This window comes from Papio anubis, chromosome 2 (genome assembly GCF_008728515.1).
Source record: "Papio anubis isolate 15944 chromosome 2, Panubis1.0, whole genome shotgun sequence".
In the NCBI taxonomy this organism is placed as follows: Eukaryota; Metazoa; Chordata; class Mammalia; order Primates; family Cercopithecidae; genus Papio; species Papio anubis.
In genome coordinates, this window is record NC_044977.1 from 12,175,218 (window position 1) to 12,193,042 (window position 17,825).

At 37.3% G+C, this 17,825-nt stretch overlaps 1 protein-coding gene across 10 annotated transcripts in view; it reads left to right on the top strand.

Moving 5' to 3' along the window:
* Positions 1 to 17,825, top strand: part of ZNF654 (zinc finger protein 654) — an 83,550-nt gene that overhangs the window by 12,243 nt on the left and 53,482 nt on the right. For 5 of the 10 annotated variants that reach the window (XM_021933947.2, XM_003893810.5, XM_021933944.2 and 2 more), the window contains exon 2: positions 15,609 to 15,754. The exons of the other annotated variants lie outside the window; for them this stretch is intronic. Coding sequence is in view for 4 of the 5 variants with exons in the window: in XM_003893810.5 (XP_003893859.3) it covers positions 15,609 to 15,754 (146 nt within the window). In the remaining variant the exon portion in view is untranslated. The remainder of the gene's footprint in view (positions 1 to 15,608; positions 15,755 to 17,825) is intronic. 10 annotated transcript variants of the gene reach the window in all.

Sequence of the window (17,825 nt, forward strand, 5' to 3'; positions counted from 1 at the left end):
AAACTCCGTCTCCACTAAAGACACAAAAATTGGCCTGGCGCGGTGGCTCACGCCTGTAATCCCAGCACTTTGTAATCCCGCCGCCAAAGCAGGCAGATCACGAGGTCAGGAGATGGAGGCTATCCTGGCTAACTCGGTGAAACCCCGTCTCTACTAAAAAATACAGAAAACTAGCCGGGCGAGGTGTCGGGCGCCTGTAGTCCCAGCTACTCGGGAGGCTGAGGCAGGAGAATGGCGGGAACCCGGGAGGCGGAGCTTGCAGTGAGCCGAGATCGCGCCACTCACTCCAGCCTGGGAGACAGAGCGAGACTCCGTCTCAAACAAACAAACAAAAAAATCCCACAAAAATTAGCCGGACTTGCTGGTGTGTTCCTTTAATCTCAGCTACTCAGGAGGATGAGGCAAGAGAATCAGTTGAATCCGGGAGGCAGAGGTTGCAGTGAGGTGAGATCGCGCCATTGCACTTCAGCCTGGGCGACAAGACTCGTCTCAAAAAAAAAATCAAAAAAATTTCTGTATCAAGTGAAGCCATTTTGTACTTAACTTTTGAGACTTTTTATCTTCTCTCATATTTTGAAGTTCAACAACTATTAAATGCTCATAACTTATAAGTCCTCATAAAATGCTGTATTTGTCTTGTCAGTACATAAATTGCTTTTTCTTAATATCAATCAATTGAATATTCTTAGATATCTTAGGCATAAATCTACATACATAAAGTACAATAATTGAGTATTGTAGAGGGTATTCCTTTAAGAAAATAATAGGTGCTATGTGAAAAGCGTCATTTTAGTGATTATAGGGAATTTAAAGGAAAAACCACACAATTCTTGCCCTAAAGGAACTGAATTATCTAGTAAAGGGGAAAAGGCATATCTAACCATTATTTCTGTCTGTTATGACCCTGATCCAAACCGTAGTTATCTTTCTCCTGGATTATTTTATTTCCCTGTTTCTACCTGTCCTCACTTTCAGTTTATTCTTTACGCGGTAGTCAATGTGATCCTTTTAAAGATATGAGTGAGGTCTCTTCCAGACCTTCCATACTTTTCTCAGAGTCAAAGCCAAAATCCTTATGGTGGACCACAGGGCTCCATAATCCTGCCCCATCTAGCATTATGACTTTTTCTTTTATTACTATACACTCACCAGCACTAGTGTTTTTGCCACTCCTTGTATGCATCTGCTTCTTGGCTTTTGTTTTGTCTGCCAGGAACATGTTTCATTTGGATATCTATATAGTTTGCTGTGGCATCCTGCTCAGACAGCCTCTTATTAGAGAGATGGAGGCCTTCCCTGAACACCCCATGTAAAGTAGCATCCCATCTCTAATATTCTTTTTCTCCTTACCTGTGTTTTATTAATATTATTTTAAGGTACTTAACACCATCTAATATACATTCATTTACGTCTTATCCCTCCACAAAAAAATGAAAGCATCAGTGAACTTGGTACACAGTAGGCACTCTAAGGTTTGAATAAATTAATGAATAAATATACATAAACTCTAAAATAGGGAAAATGTGATTAGTGCCATTATTTTAATTCCTATGCAAGTTCACATGGAGAGACCATTTCTGATAGAGATAATTTGGAAAATTTTAATGGATGAAATAGCATTTGACTTGACTCTTAAAAAAGTTGTTAGTGTTAAAATGTAGGCATGAAGAAAGGAAATAGTATGGGGTAGGTGGACATTTTAAGCAGAGGAGATAATCTGTCATGGCATATTTATGAATGGCAGTAGTTAATTGATTAGAACTATGGTTCTTAATGTGTGGATCTGCAGACCAGCAGTATGAGCATCACCTGCAAACTATTAGCAGTACAAATTATTGGCTCCACCCAGACCTACAGAATCTAGAATTGTGGGACTAGGGTTCAGCAATCTGATTGTCACATTTTCCCAATGATTCTGATGCATGCTAAAGTTTGAGAGCCACTGGACTAGAACATAGACTCAAAATAAAGTATTGGTAGATAATAAATTGGAAAAAATGGATTGAGGCTTGGCTTAGGGGTTTGAATTCTGTGGGATAACATAGCATTTGAGGGCAAAGTCATGCCATTATTAATCTTAAAATATTGTTTTAAGATACCACAGGAGGTAAAGAATGAAAGTCTACATAAAAAAAGTAAGCTATCGAAGTATCCCAGAAAAGAAATTGAGGGCCTGGCTGAATAATGGCAATGAACATGGAGTGGCTGGAACAGTTTCAAGGAATATTACGTACAATAAAGTACTTAGCATTTTGCTAAAAGTGGAGACAAGGCACCTAAGAATTCTATGAAATTATATTGGGTTTCTAATCTAAATATCTGAGAGTATAGTGATGGTATTAACAATAAATGGTGGGAGAAACAATTTAAGGTATCTAAACGAACAGCATAGTTTTGGTTCTATTGGGTTTGAAGAGTTAGTGCATTGTTTTTAAAAAAGGAAGAATAAAAATTGTTCATCAGTCGCTACAATGTACATTTTTATTAATCTTGAGTATATTTATCCCTATTTAAGAACAGAGCAGTGGATTTTCTAGTAACTTATGGTAAAGTTTAACAAAATGTAAAACTCATAATTTATTTTCTCCTTTTAGTGATAGCTCAGTACTTAAGAGTATAAGGCTTTTTAAGAGAGGCAGTTTCTGTGTTTGAGAAAGCTAATTAACCTATGATAGTTTTTTAGTTTAAAATTTCCAGTTTTAATTTGAGGACATAAGTAGCTTTGGTACAGGGGACTAAATGTCCACAAAAATAAGAATCTACCAGATTTGATCATTTGTTTCCCATTTTTGAGTTCACAAAGAAAAATTAAAGTCTAGAGTCTAAAGACGTTAAGATCCCAAATTCCTCCCTTTCTAGAGTATTACTTAATCAGAACCAGTGGGTCTCTCATGTGCCCCTGTGATGTAGAGATGGGTATTTTTCAGGAGCTGCAACTTGGGTGTCTTCTTCTGATTGGGAGTGGCTTCTTTTAGCCTTCTAAAGGAGAATTCTTTAACTTCCAGTCTCTTTTGTGTCTTACTTTTTCTTTTTTTTTTTTTGTTTGAGACTGAGTCTGATTTTTTCTCCCAGGCTGGAGTGCAGTGGCTGATCTCGGCTCACTGCAACCTCTGCCTCCCCGGTTGAAGCGATTCTCCTGCCTCAGCCTCTCAAGCAGCTGGGATTACAGGCACCCACTGCCACGCCCAGCTACTTTTTATATTTTTAGTAGAGGTGGGGTTTCACCATGTTGGCTGGGCTGGCCTTGAACTCACCTCAAATGATCTGCCCACCTCGGGCTTCCAAAGGGCTGGGAGTACAAGTGTGAGCTGCTGCGCCCGGCCTGTGTCTTACTTTCTTAAGGGTCTTGAAGATCAGTAGGGCAAACATTGATTACTGCACCCAACCCAATACACATTAAATTTAGAAATATACTAATATTTCTGTCAACTATACTATGTAATAATTCAGGGAATTACTTTTGCCAGTAAAAATTAGTGATATCAGAAGGATGATGGATGTACAGAAAACAGGATACCAAGTGAATTTTGTTTTCAACCTCACCAGGCTCACCAGTGTGCCAGTTAGTTGTGCCAATTGCCAGTGGCCATAACTTGTGCTTATATTTTACTAGGAAAACTCATCAAGTGGTTAATTGTGCCACTGTCTGTTTACCATATTTTGTGGAGGGTGCTCTTACCCTATTTCCTCCTTCCTGAAAGTAGTATCCTAATTTCTGTCTTATTGCAAAGTTTACAAATTTCCATGGACGGTAGCCCTAGGTACCTCATCTTAATTGATGTTTCCTACTTTAGATTTCCATCATATTAAAAGCTTTTAATTTCTATTTCTTCTGTGTTTTCCCGGTACTCCTTATGCTGAAATAAGTATGGAGTCTGTTTAGTGGCACCACTTCTACTGCCTGTTACAAAGAGCATATGACTTACTTGTAGTTTGTAAAGCTTCAAGCATAGTCATTTGCCTTGCAGTCTCCACAACCTGTGTTCTGCTCTTGCATCTGTATTTCTCTAGCCCCAAACATGTGCCAAGACATTTTTAGTCCTGTGCTACCTAGACTGTTGCCACGCCCCCTGAAAGTTTTAGGCCTATCATAAAAACACTCTTTTTGTGCCCCCATATTTGTATTATTTGGATAATAACCTTTGAATGGGTACCTAAAGTGGAAATGCTTTTGTTGTTTCTGAAGTCTGTGCTTTTAGGAGCCCAGTAGAAACAATATCTCTTCTGCTGCTTGCTCTTTTAGACCTTTTCTTTGCTCTGCTTTTAATTATTCTAGGCCTTGCATAATTTTTTCTACTTTATTGGCAGAATAAACGTTCCTTTTTGTTACATTTCTTTCAGCAATAGTAGGATATGTCATTTCAGATAAGCAGCTGGTTTTTGTGTTTGTTTACATTTGAGCCTGTTCTTAAATTTGCCTCGCCTATTTTCCTTTTCTTTTCTCTTGGTTTTTTTTGTTCCTTCAGTTGTCTCTTGTAGTGTCTTCCATATTGTTAGAGAAGGAAAGTCAAGGAGTTCCAAGTTCATCAAAAAGCATTCAATATCAAGCAAATTTTGCTCACTCTCGTCTCTGACTTAAGAAAAAAAATCTTACCAGCACAACATTGAACCCAAGACTGACCTCTTAACTTTGTTTCTTTTCAGCATAGCTTTTCCCATTCAGTCCCCTGAGACCTAACTTTGACTTTCTGGAGCACTTTTCTTTATGGCACAGTGCCATACCATATGTTGTTATTTGTAGTAACTATTAACCTGAAATGCACCTGAAATGCTTCAGATATTTTAAGGTAATCTCCCTGCTTTTTATCAAATCTTTACAGATTTTATATTACTTGTATAGTAGTCTCAGTCTTCAAGGTGTGGTTTTTCAGTTGCTTTTATTATAGACTTTCCTTTTTTTTTTTTTTTTTTTTTTTTTTAGACGGAGTCTCGCTCTTTTGCCCAGGCTAGAGTGCAGTGGCGTGATCTCGGCTCACTGCAACCTCCGCCTCCTGGGTTCAAGCAATTCTCCTGCCTCAGCCTCCTGAGTAGCTGGGATTACAGGCGCCCGCCACCACGCCAAGCTAATTTTTGTATTTTTAGTAGAGATGGGGTTTCACCATGTTGGTCAGGCTGGTCTCGAACCCCTGACCTCGTGATCCACCCACCTCGGCCTCCCAAAGTGCTGGGATTACAGGCGTGAGCCACCGCGCCCGGCCCTATTATAGACTTTCTATCTGTCTTTTAAAAAGCAAGCTTTTGCCATATTGCCATAGTTGGATCTCCAGTCTGGTTCACTCTTGACATTTCCATCCCATCGTTACCTTCTGTCCCGCAGTTAGGTACATTTGTAAACAGTCACCCTTCCTTTGAGTAACATCTATATTTTTTTTTTCCCTCTAATTTCATCTTTAAGTACAGTTACTTCCGACATATATCTCCTTTTTCTTTTTTGATACCTGTCTAGTCTAGCCCCTAAGAGTAAACTCTTATTCCTAAGGAAGTCCCTCTTCTATCTTAATCAGTATGCCCTCCTTTTATTTTTCTTTAATTCTTCCACTGTTGATTGTGAGTGTGTCATCTGTTTTTTTTTTTTTTTAAACAAATTTAGTTCTTGAAACTGAGCAAACCTCATCCTACAGTTGGTGTTTGTTCATCCCTTATTTTAATCTGATCTTCATGTACTTCTTGTGCATATATTTTGGGGTTCCCTTGTCCATGCACCAATTTTAATATTTATGAAGGAAGCATTTAATAGACTGCTCTAAGCTCTGATTTTGGAATCAAATGAAAAGTTGGCAGGGGTCAAAATTCATCAAAAGCCTTTAAAATGACCTACTATTTATAAGAGGAAATTTGGATCTTTAGGCAGATACCTAAGCTGCCACATAGAGGACTCTGACCTGCCTCAAACCTGGTGGAAGTAGACAGCTCAAGAGGGATATGAGAACCAGACCAATACATTAACCTTGGCCAGGAGCTGATAGACTCTTACTGGTATTGTTGATTTTACTTCCATGGGGTAAAAGAATTTTAGGGAAGGAGGAAAATCATCCTTTCACTGGTATTTTTTGAGATGGAGTAAGTTCATATTTTATAAACAGGAATGTAGAGGAAAAGAGAAAAAGTTTGCCCCAAACTTACCATGTCCAGAATTTAGGAAGAGGATAAAAATACAAGAATCAGAATAGAGGAGGAGGATTCTGAATGAATTTTTGTTGTTTAGCCTTCTCTACTCATCTCTCTTTCACGCACCAATATAGGCAGTCTGTTTTCCATTTCTTTGCCGTGGCTTATAAAATGTTGGTTGCTACAAAAAAGAGAAAAAGTTACAGACTTAAATTTTTATGGGGAATCATTGTTCTTCATTTAATTTATGAAATATACCTATGAAAAAACTTGCATTTGTGGGAATGTCAGAAAAATTATACTGCTTCTGAGATAGGGATACCTTTTCAAAATAACACATAGGAAAGATAAATGAAACATGCTGTAATACTATTTTTATGTAAACTAACAGAATGCAATTTAACAGGATATTTTAAAAAACTGAAGAAGTCACAACTGATTTTAAATATTAATGTCAAATGTCTTGGTTCAAAGAGTTATTTACTGTGCGTTTAATGGAAATCATTTCTGAAAACCAAGGTTTTGTTTTTTTTTTAGTGTAGAAGTAATTTTGTATACCCTGTGTTGTAGCTTCACCGTATTTCATGAGTCACCAAAGCCCCCTGTTTTGTATATATATTGAATTTTAGGTGACTATTGTGAATGTAAATAAAACTACTTCATAGGCTGAATTCATTTGTAAAATTTCTTTGTATTTGATATAAAACATGCTTAATATGCTAATTCTGGAATCCCTATATTAGCAAGTATAATACTTATTACATTTGAAACTTTTGTGAGTATCTGACTGATTTCTTTGTTAAACTAGTTAGTAGGGTTCTGATACATATTCTTTCCTCTTGGATGGAATTAAATCCTATAACATTATTTAATTTCATTCCTTCTTGTGCATGTTCATTATCTTCTATTAAATTAGCTGGTGTGAATGAAGGGGGTAGACCCTCTGCTTTGCATAGAAAAATAAAACTACTTCATTTTATTTTTGAAATTTTTAACAAGGTGAATGATTTTCAAATTAGTAACTAACTGTGGTTAAAAGTATTAAAGCCCAAAACAGGTAGGGAAAGCTGATAGGGTATTTTAAATAAGTTTAAATCTCATCCCAGGATATGGGGGAGGGGTGGGACAGGAAACACTTTATTTAAGATTTGAAGATACAAATAACTGAAGACATGCTGTTAGTCTAAATATGGGGAAATATTCTGTTTTTCAAAAAGGTAGGTTATGGGAACAGATGACCACTAAAAGTAATATAATGTTGAGCAAAATTATTGATGGTTAGAAAGGGAGCTCTTCATTTCTAGCCATCACTATGGGTTCATTAAATCAGGTCATTCCAAATTTTTGTTTCTACTTTAAAAAAATGGATTACTGGTAATGGATATGAGAGAGATGACAGACTCAGCATATATGGATTTCAGCATGGTTTTGTATACAAAATTTCTCATGGTATTCTTATAGATAGATAGGGAGATGGGGGATGGATTAGTATTAGTAACTGACTTAACACTCTTGCCTAAAGAATACTGATTAATGGTTCTAAGGTTAGCTAAGGAACTGAACTTGGTACTATTATAAATATCTCTGTGTGAATTTTTTTTGTATACAACTTTTATGATAAAATAAAAAACTAACTTTTCAGATTTATAGGTGCCACAAACTGGGAGGAAATGCTAATGTATTGGCTAAAAAGGCAGTGTTGAAGGTTTGGGCTGAAACTTAAGAATGGGAAAAGTGAGAGGATTAACGTACAGTTATACCGTAAAAAATCAACTATAAAAAGTTATGGGATCTATATGAAAAAGTATTTTTGCTGAGTCAACCTAAAGTAACTTCAAACTAAATTAATATTATCATAGAGTCAAAAACAGGGAGATGATAGTCCAACTAATTCTGACTAGAGTTAACTGAAGTCTTATGTTACATTTTGGGAGCTTTATTTAAGAGGAACATGCACATTTTGGAGCACAGACAGATATGCTAATGAGAACTGAAAATTTTGTAGACTATGGAGAAATAGTTAAAATGATGAAAGGATAGCAGATATTTAATCTAGGCAGAGACTATAATAAAGATGTATCTGATAGCTGCCTTATAATATTTGATGGGATATTGCATGTTTTATTTACATAATTTTAAAACTTCAAACTAGAACTGATAGATGGATGTCACATCTATCTGTTTTTGCTTCATAATGAAGAATCTTCTAATAAAGATGTCTGTAAAGTTAAGTAAATTGTCATTTGAGATGGTGCATTCCCCATCAGTAACAGTATTCATGTTGGTTAACTCTCTGGGAGTGATACTGTAATGGGTATTTTTGCTCTGGTTGGTAGGTTGGACTAGATAATCTTCAAGATTCCTTTTAACAGTATGATTGTATGGAATATTAATATTTTAGAGAGATGTTTACTCCATTTTCCATTTTGAAAAGGTTTTGTCTTATTACATTTACAGAACCTATCAAATACATTAATGTTGTATAAATACCAGCTTTTAAGGAGTAGTGAGTTGAACAGTATGCTTTACTAAGCCCCCAAAAGTACCAGGTCTTAGTTGCTTGCTACTGTAGATTATGTTCTTTGCAGATTTCCAACAACTTTTAACTTGGAATGTATTTCTAAACCATTTTGGTGTTTTTTTTTTTTTTTTTAAACATGACTTTTAGATTTCCATTACATGATTATCCTGATAGAAAAGGTCAAATTGACAAGTGACTCTCTTTTTTCCAAACAATTTATCTTTTTCATTCTCCAGGGAGAATTGTAAAAACAGTGAGTCCTCAGGTATCTGTTCAGGCATGTAGCATTTTATTTATATTGCTGTATGTAGGATATGCTTCATTTGTCAGATGAGTATCGAACTAAATAGCTGAAACTCAGCAGTCGTTTTCAGATTTTATTTAGGAGTGATCTGTTTGCTTGCTAAAAGTGAGTAAAATTTGTTGTAATTAATCATACTTGGAAACAAATAATGAACCAGTTCTTAATGATGTAATGAAATTGTCACTAAAGCAAGCTTGATTTTGTCATTTTCCTTTCTTAAAACAAGGTGCACTAGTAATGGTGCACTTTATAGCCGTACCATTTTTATATCTGATAGCTCTTGTTTGTTACATGCCAGAAATTATCATATATTTTAATATATGTCTTACGTAAATTTTCAGTAGGCCTGTGATTAAAGTGATATTAAATTCATTTTATAGGTAATTTAGAATAGAAGTTTAATGACTTTGCTAAGGTTACCAGCTAATGAGTGACAGAGCTGGAATTCAAACCTAGGTCTGTCTGCTTCCAAAGCCTATACTCTGTCCATTCTGCTGCCAATTTACCTGCTTTATTTTTCCATCTGACTCTTAAAATAATACCTACAGGCAAGGGCAAATCTTGAGGTGCAAATAGGCAATAAAGTGGAAAAAGTAAATGTAGAAATCTGCTTATGTTATCAAATAACATCCAGAAAATCTATAACAACATTGAAATTTGAGGGAAAAGGATGAACAGATAGATTTGTTTTTAAAATTTTTAAAACTGAACTAATTTTAGACTTACAGAATATAGTACAGCTATCAAGAACGGGAGAGTAACATTGGTACAATAGTCACAAAATTGTAGACCTTTTCAAATTTTTCCACTAATGTTCTTTTCCAATTCCAGGATGTTATCCATGATCTCACATTGTATTTAGGTGTTTCTCCTTAGTCCCTTCCAAACAGTTCCTCAGTCTTTCCTTGCCTTTGCTTGCCATTTTTGAAGAACACTGATCAGTTATTAATATTTTTTAGAATATCCCTCACTTTGGGTTTGTCTGATGTTTTCTTGTGACTGGAATCAGTCTGTGCATTTTTGGCAGAAGTACCACAAAAGTGGCATTGTGTCTTTCTCAATGTATTGTTATGAAGAGATTCATGATAATAGTGTATTTTATTATATAGTTCACAGGTGATATTTACCTTGATGGCTTTAAGTTTATGTTTGTGAGGATTTTCCACTCTAATGTTACTGTCTATGTATCTGTTGATAAATGTCTTGGGGGAGATACTTTGAGACTGCAAATCCTGCTTCTCCTCAAACTTTCACTCACTATTAACATCAATGCATGGATGTTGTCTGCAACATTTGTCATTGTGGTGTCTGCCTAGTGGTGCTTCTCTGTCTTTTTCCTTCTTTCACTGTAGGAAACAGCTGTTTCATTGCTAACATTTATTATTTGTATATGTATGGACTTACATATATTTTATTGTATGGATTAAAGTCCAATGCTATCATTATTTTGTTGTTCAAGTTGTGCCAGCTTTAGCCTTTTGGAGCTCCTTCAGGTTGACTCCCATATTCTCATATCCTGTTGTTTTTCACAGCATTTCTCTACTTTCTGGGAACACAAGATGTTCCAGGCTCATCTTGTGTTTTCCCTATCCCAGCTCTGGAATCAACTGCTTTGTTCATTTTATTGGAGAATGGTGTTTAGAGACCAAGATTTGGGCACTAAGTGTGTTACTGTTACTGTAGAGTCATTGCTTCTAGGATCTCTCAATGGATAGCTAAGAAATATTTTTATATATACAACTACATTACATATGAATAACATAAGCATACTCAAGGGGGTAAGACTAACCTAATGTGTTTTAAAACATTTTAGGTATTTAGAAAATTAGCAAACTTATCAGTGCACAGATTGTATTAGTCTGTGTTCAACACATTCCTACAGGTGTGTATCACAGCTATTCTTTGACGCTCCTAAAATGGAGGGTCATTGTGACATGTCTTCTGGTTTGTTAATTTTTTTTTTTTTTTAAAGACAGTCTCACTTTGTCACCAGGCTGGAGTGCAGTGGCGCGATCTCAGCTCACTGCAACGTCTGCCTTCCAGTTCAAGCGATTCTCCTGCCTTAGCCTCCCAAGTAGCTAGGACTACCGGCGCGTGCCACCACGCCCAGCTAATTTTTGTATTTTTAGTAGAGACAGGGTTTCACCATGTTGGCTAGGAGGGTCTCGATCTCTTGACCTTGTGATCCGCCCACCTCGGCCTCCCATAGTGTTGGGATTACAGGCGTGAGCCACTGTGCCTGGCTTGTTAATCAGTTTTTAAAAGTGACTGGGTTCGCTGTAAACAAATGATGAACTTAATATTAGTGAACAGCTTGACTGACACCTATGAACTGTGAGGTGTTTGAGGTAAGGAAAGTTGATGACAATGGGAGTCTTCAGGGAGGAGAGAATAACAGGGATGTGAATAGCCAACTAATAGAAATAAAGACATGCTTGATACTGTGTTAATGATCTAGTCTGTTAATGTGGGTTTAGATATGAAGATCATTGTTTGCTCAGTGACAAACTAATGTTTGGTAGTTTTCTTTGTTATATTACAAAAAAGGAGAGGTCAATTAAGAAACAGATACCGATATTTTAGTTGATCACTTTATATGTTTAAATAGTTGTGTATTACTTAGGCTGCCATAAGAAAATGCTGGGTGGCTTAAACAACATAAATTTATTTTCTCACAGTTCTGGAGACTGGAAGTCCCAGATCAGGATGGCAGCATGGTCATGTTCTGGTGAGGGCTCTTTTCATGGCTTGCAGATGACCTGTTCTTGCTGTGTGCTCACATGGCCATTCTTTGGTGAATGTGCATAGAGAAAGAGAGAGGTCTTTCTGCCTCCTCCTTTTCTTCCCTCCCCCTCCTCACTCCTCCTCATGCCTCTCACTCTTCCTCACTCCTCCTCCCTCTTCTTCCTCACTCTTCCTCCTCCTCACCACCAATTCCACTGGAATAGGATTTCACCTTTATGACCTCATTTAAACTTAATTACTTCCTCAAAGCCCTATCTTCAAATACAGTCCCATTGAGGGTTAGGGCTTCAACAAATGAATTTTAGGAGGACAAAATTCAGTCCTTAACAATTTAGATGATGTATTTTAGGGTTCCTAAATGATTTAATGTAATTTTAACTTAATAGTTTTTTTTTTTTTTTTTTTTTTTTGAGAAGGAGTCTGGCTCTGTCGCCCAGGCTGGAGTGTAGTGGCGCGATCTCGGCTCACTGCAAGCTCCGCCTTCTGGGTTTTTACGCCATTCTCCTGCCTCAGCCTCCCGACTAGCTGGGACTACAGGCGCCCGCCACCTCGCCCGGCTAATTTTTTGTACTTTTTAGTAGAGATGGGGTTTCACCGTGTTAGCCAGGATGGTCTCGATCTCCTGACCTCGTGATCCGCCTATCTCGGCCTCCCAAAGTGCTGGGATTACAGGCTTGAGCCACCGCGCCCGGCCACTTAATAGTTTTATATTAAGTTTACATTTTGACAGTTTTGACTGACAAGTCTTCTCTCATTCTCACATTAATTTACCTTGGTCAATTAAGATATGACATTTTATAGTATATACTATATCCCATTTAGAGCAGAGTATATGCTCTTGAAAGTGCTGCCGGATTATTAGAATAGTCTAACATCTTTCTTTGGCATCAGCTCTATCCTCTTCAACTCCCTTTATATCATAGCATGCATCTGGCCTTGGCTACTGCTTCTATCAGCAGTATTCCTATAATTTCTGTAAATATTCACTACAGTAATGTTTGTTATGCTCTTCAAAATAAGAAAAGGGCTTCCACAATCCATAAAGATTGCTGGCCTTAATCTTCCGCTTCTTAGACGATTTTCTTAAAGGTTAGAACTGTAGTAAGAGTGGGTTTTTAAGATCTTGGAAAACACTATTCTTATATGTTTGCAGCTTCAGCGTTATCCTGGCCACCATTATGTTAATGGCAACCTACTAGAATACCAAAAAAGAAAGAAAGTGAAAGATGTGCTTACTGCCTTGTGGCCTGGTAGAACACACAGATTAGCTGAGTGCCTATGATAGCACTCACAGCACAGGAAAAAAATTTCATTTTAATAGGGCACTGTAATGTACTTATTTTATATATATAGAGAAAATATTTCAAAGAGAAATAGTGTTATAATGAATTACAGTGCCTGATACGACATTAAACAATGTAAGATGGTATCTAAATTTCAGTTGATTTTGTTTATGTCCCTTTCAGGGTATTGTGGCAAACCTAATGGAGGTGTTGTCCACAAGGACTTGTATTGTGTTAGGTTTGGGCTCAGCTAGACCAGGCAATGCATTGGTAGCTGAATCTGAATGAATGAAGGAAGCTATAATGAGAACAGAACCTGAGAAAGTAGAAAGCTTCTCTTCTAAGGAGATAAACCCAACCCATAAATAGGGAGCAGGTAAGGTTGCAAGTAGACATGGACTGTGAACAAGAAAAATATGAGGCTGTCGGGTACCTATTTTTTATGTGGCACCAGAGTAGGGGTTTGGTAACCAGGGAAAGGCAATAAAGCTAGTCAGGGACTTCAGGGAAGAGCAAATTTAGAGTCAGGTTACCAATGTTTTTTCTAACATTCCTCCTTTTTTCATCTGTACTGATGACAGCATAGTTAGTAGTGGTTTTTACTTTCCAGCTAGTGAGAACTGCAAGATCCAGACGAGATACAAGTTCAGAAACAACCTCCTTTAGCTTTCTTTTTTATCTGTATGTGTTCCCAGAAACATTGGAAAGATGTATGAGTACCTGGTATTGCTATTGGGAATTGTCAAGAACTGTGAAGAGTGAGCTTTTATCCAAGTTTGTCTGCCACAGTTTTACAGGTGCTGGCAGAAGACACGAAACTCTTGAGTCAGAGATAATGGACTTTATTAATCATGGCACAGCAAGCAGCATGAGTTTCATGTTTATGATGGTGCCCCTCGCTACCTCAAGTCTCATACAGTTGACATGGTAGCCCAAGTGGATGCTACACTTAGCAGGTTTTCATCACAGTTGAGGAACCTCAAGTTTAAGGAACCCTAATCTTTTACAATGGTCTGCAAGCATATCTGCCTGAGCTTTGCCCTAGAGGGAGACAATGTCTTTATTATACTGGATATAAAGTGGTTCTCTGCTCTGGAGGGAGACATCATCTCTGGCTTTTTTTTGAGATTTGGTCTCGCTTTGTGTCCCAGGCTGGAGGCGGGCAGGGCTTGATCTCAGCCTCATTGCAGCTCCAGCCCTGGTTTTTACGCCTATCTGCCCCTCTTCTAGCCTCCCAATGGCTGGGACTATAGGCTGCCTCACCACCTCGGCCTCCGGCTAGTTTTTGTATTTTTAGCAGAGACGGGTTCTCACCTTGTTAGCTTTGTGGATGGTCTCAACTCCTGACCTTGTGGATCCTACTTCCATCTCGGCCCCTCCCAAAGTGCTGGGATTACAGGCTTGAGCCACCGCGCCCGGCCCATCTCTGGTTTTCAAGGCTGCTTGCTATAAATATCTTCAAAAAGATAAAGTCAGCTAGGGCTTTTTGAAAAATTGTAGAAATGTGAGAGACCCATGGAAAATTGTCTCCCAGTAGGAAGTGATTAGTGTGAAAAGTCTTTTCGGCTCTGTTCTTGCCTTTTGTATTCTAGTTTTCTTAGCTTATATATCAGGAGTCAGCAAACTTTTTTCTGTAAAAGGACAGACATTAAATATTTAAGGCTTTGTAAGCCATATTCTTTCTGTCACAACTACTGAACTCAGTTGTTGTAGCAGGAAAGCAGCCATAGACAAACATAAATGGATAAACCTGGTTGTGTTCCAATAAAACCTTATTTGTAGATATTGAAATTTGAATTTCATGTAATTTTCACATATCACAAAGTGATTTGTTTTTCCAGCCACTTAAAAATGTAAAATCACTTTTACCTCGTGGATGTACAAAAACAGGTGGCAGGCCAAATCTCGCCTGAAGGCAGTAGTTTTAGATGATGAATTTTGTTAATATAATATATTGTTTTAATATAGCATTCTTGCAACATAGCAATTGTTTCTAAAATGTTTTCTCATAAATTACCCCAATTTGGCTTCAGAGAGCATTTCATCTCCATTTTATAGTAAGGAAACTAATGCATTGAGAAGTAAGATGACCTGTTGACCTACCCAGATTAATAAAACTAATTAAGTGACAGAGCCGAGACTGACTGTATTCTGGACTCTTCCCCATAATATGGTACAGGTTAAATATTCATAATCAGAGTATCATGTCATATATCTTTTGTTGCCGGAATATTCATTTATTGCCAGAATTCTTAGAGCCTTATAATAATGATAATGATAATGCATGATCATTTCTAATTTTATTACTATATTCTACTCGCTAGCTATTTTAATATTGAATATTATTTTCACTAAAGTTGGACATGGGAGATAAAGGGCATTAGTTAACAAAATTTGGTAAAAAAAAATGGCAGTTGAATAGTACAGACATTCATACACTATATTTTACATCTTTTCAAAGATAATAATTGATTTTATTTTCAGATATATGTCATGAAAATAAACAGTATAGAAGATCCCTCCCTCCAGTCACCTGTGTTCCTGCTGAACTAATATTTTAATTTATCCAGTAACTTTTATGCAAATTTTTAACCTCGAGATGTTGAGAACATTTTCTATAGTAATATCTGGATTGCTTCCCTGTCAGGTGGTTGAAGATTATGCTGGAAGATGGCAGGTCCCTTTGCCACAGCTTCAGGTTCTTCAGACTGCACTTTGTTGTTTTACAACAGCCAGTGCATCATTCCCAGATGAATGTGAGCACGTACAATATGTTTTGAGTAGCCTTGCTGTGTAAGTACTTTTTACTTCTTATAAATGCATTATTTTTCTTGATGTGTTTGAGAATTTGTTTTTGATAATTTCTTCTGAAGAAGAAACCTTTCCTAAATTATCCCCGCAAAAAGTAATGTTTATTTTTTCACTTAAGTATTCAGGTTTAATTTTGAACATGTAACCATAATTTTACTGTAAGTTTTAATAGTGAAATGGAATTTTGATTTACAGATTCCTCTGGTTGCTACAAGCACTTTACTTTTCTTTTTAATTCTCCATATTGCCTTGGGAAGCTCTAATGGTAAGTCCCAGAATACAGCAGTTTAGGCTATGATAGATAGTGAGCAGAGAGAGCTTACATCAGGCCAGAAGGAGGTTAGGAAAATCCTGTTTGTTTGTTTTGTTGTTGTTGTTGTTGTTCTTTTTTTTTTTGAGACAGAGTCTCGCTCTGTCACCCAGGCTGGAGTGCAATGGCACGATCTCTGCTCACTGCAAGCTCCACCTCCCAGGTTCACGCCATTCTCCTGCCTCCGCCTCCTGAGTAGCTGGGACTACAGGCGCCCGCTACCACGCCCGGCTTTTTTGTGTTTTTAGTAGAGACGGGGTTTCACCGTGTTAACCAGGATGGTCTCGATCTCCTCACCTCGTGATCCACTCGCCTCAGCCTCCCAGAGTGCTGGGATTACAGGCGTGAACCACTGTGCCCGGACCATTGTTTTGTTTTTTTGAGACAGAGTCTCTCTGTCACCCAGGCCAGAGTGCAGTGGTGTGATCTTGGTTCACTGCAACCTCTGCCTCCCAGGTTCAAGTGATTCTTATGCCTCAGCCCCAGAGTACTTGGGACCACAGGTGTGCACCACTACGCCCAGATAATTTTTGTATTTTTAGTGGAGATGGGGTTTCACCATGTTGGCCAGGCTGGTCTTGAACTCCTGACAGGTGATCTGCCCACCTCGGCCTTCCAAAGTGCTGGGATTATAGGCGTGAGCCACCACTCCCGGCTGAAAATCCTGGTTTTTAAAAAATGCTTACAGAGAACTTCAAATTAAAGATTAAAAACTGAACATTTGTGATTATCCCTTCTGCCCTCCTAAAAACCCACTAAAACATAGTAAAGAAGTAAAAGAGAGAAAAGAATGAAAATAAATAGAGAAAGATTATCAGTGAATGAATGATTTCTACAGTTTTCTGGGGGACAGAAAGCAGATAGAGGAATGGTCATTGAAACACAGCAGAGCAAGTCACAGTTTCATCTGTTATTTATTTATACCTCAAATTGTAGTCACACCACAACAGTGGCTTATAAAATCACTTATCATTACAAATTGCAATAGAAAGTGTCAAGAGTATGTCTCATAGGATAAGTATTATTATGTGAAACATTTATTTTGAGGAGGATGCAGATAAAGAAATTAATTACAATTTTTTTATTTAGTTCAATCTCCTCACGTTGGGGTGGGGAAACAGCATTAGAGGTTGAGTATCCCTAATCTGATAATCCAAAATCTGACATCTAAAATGCTCCAAAATTCACAACTCTTTGAGTGCTGACATGATACTCAAAGGAAATGCTCATTGGAACATTACAGATTTCAGATTTCTGGATTAGGGATGCTCAATCAGTAAGTATAAATATAAATACTACGAAATCCAAAACCTGAAACACTTCTAATTCTGAGCATTTCAGATAAGGGATACTCAGCCTATACTACTTTTTGATTTCCTCTATATAAATTAACCCTGGAACAATGACCTTTGCGTTCTGGCATTTACAGATTCCTCATTGAGGCTGCTAATTCCTTAATTACTCTAAAGAAAAATTCATCAGCCAAGAAACTCCAGACTCATGCTCATAGGGCTCCCAATTATTTATATATGGCCTGATTTTTACATATTAATATCTAAGAATCATCAGATATTCAAAAATGCCTTCAGTATGAAAAAACGCAATGAAAAAGTGAAAAATAATTTTGAAAGAAACAGTGTTAATGTTGAAAATAAAAATGAAATATAAAATCTATAATTAGCATTTCTAGAGAGAATTGAGAAGTTATGTGCAACATTAAAATCATCAATATCATGCTGTGTG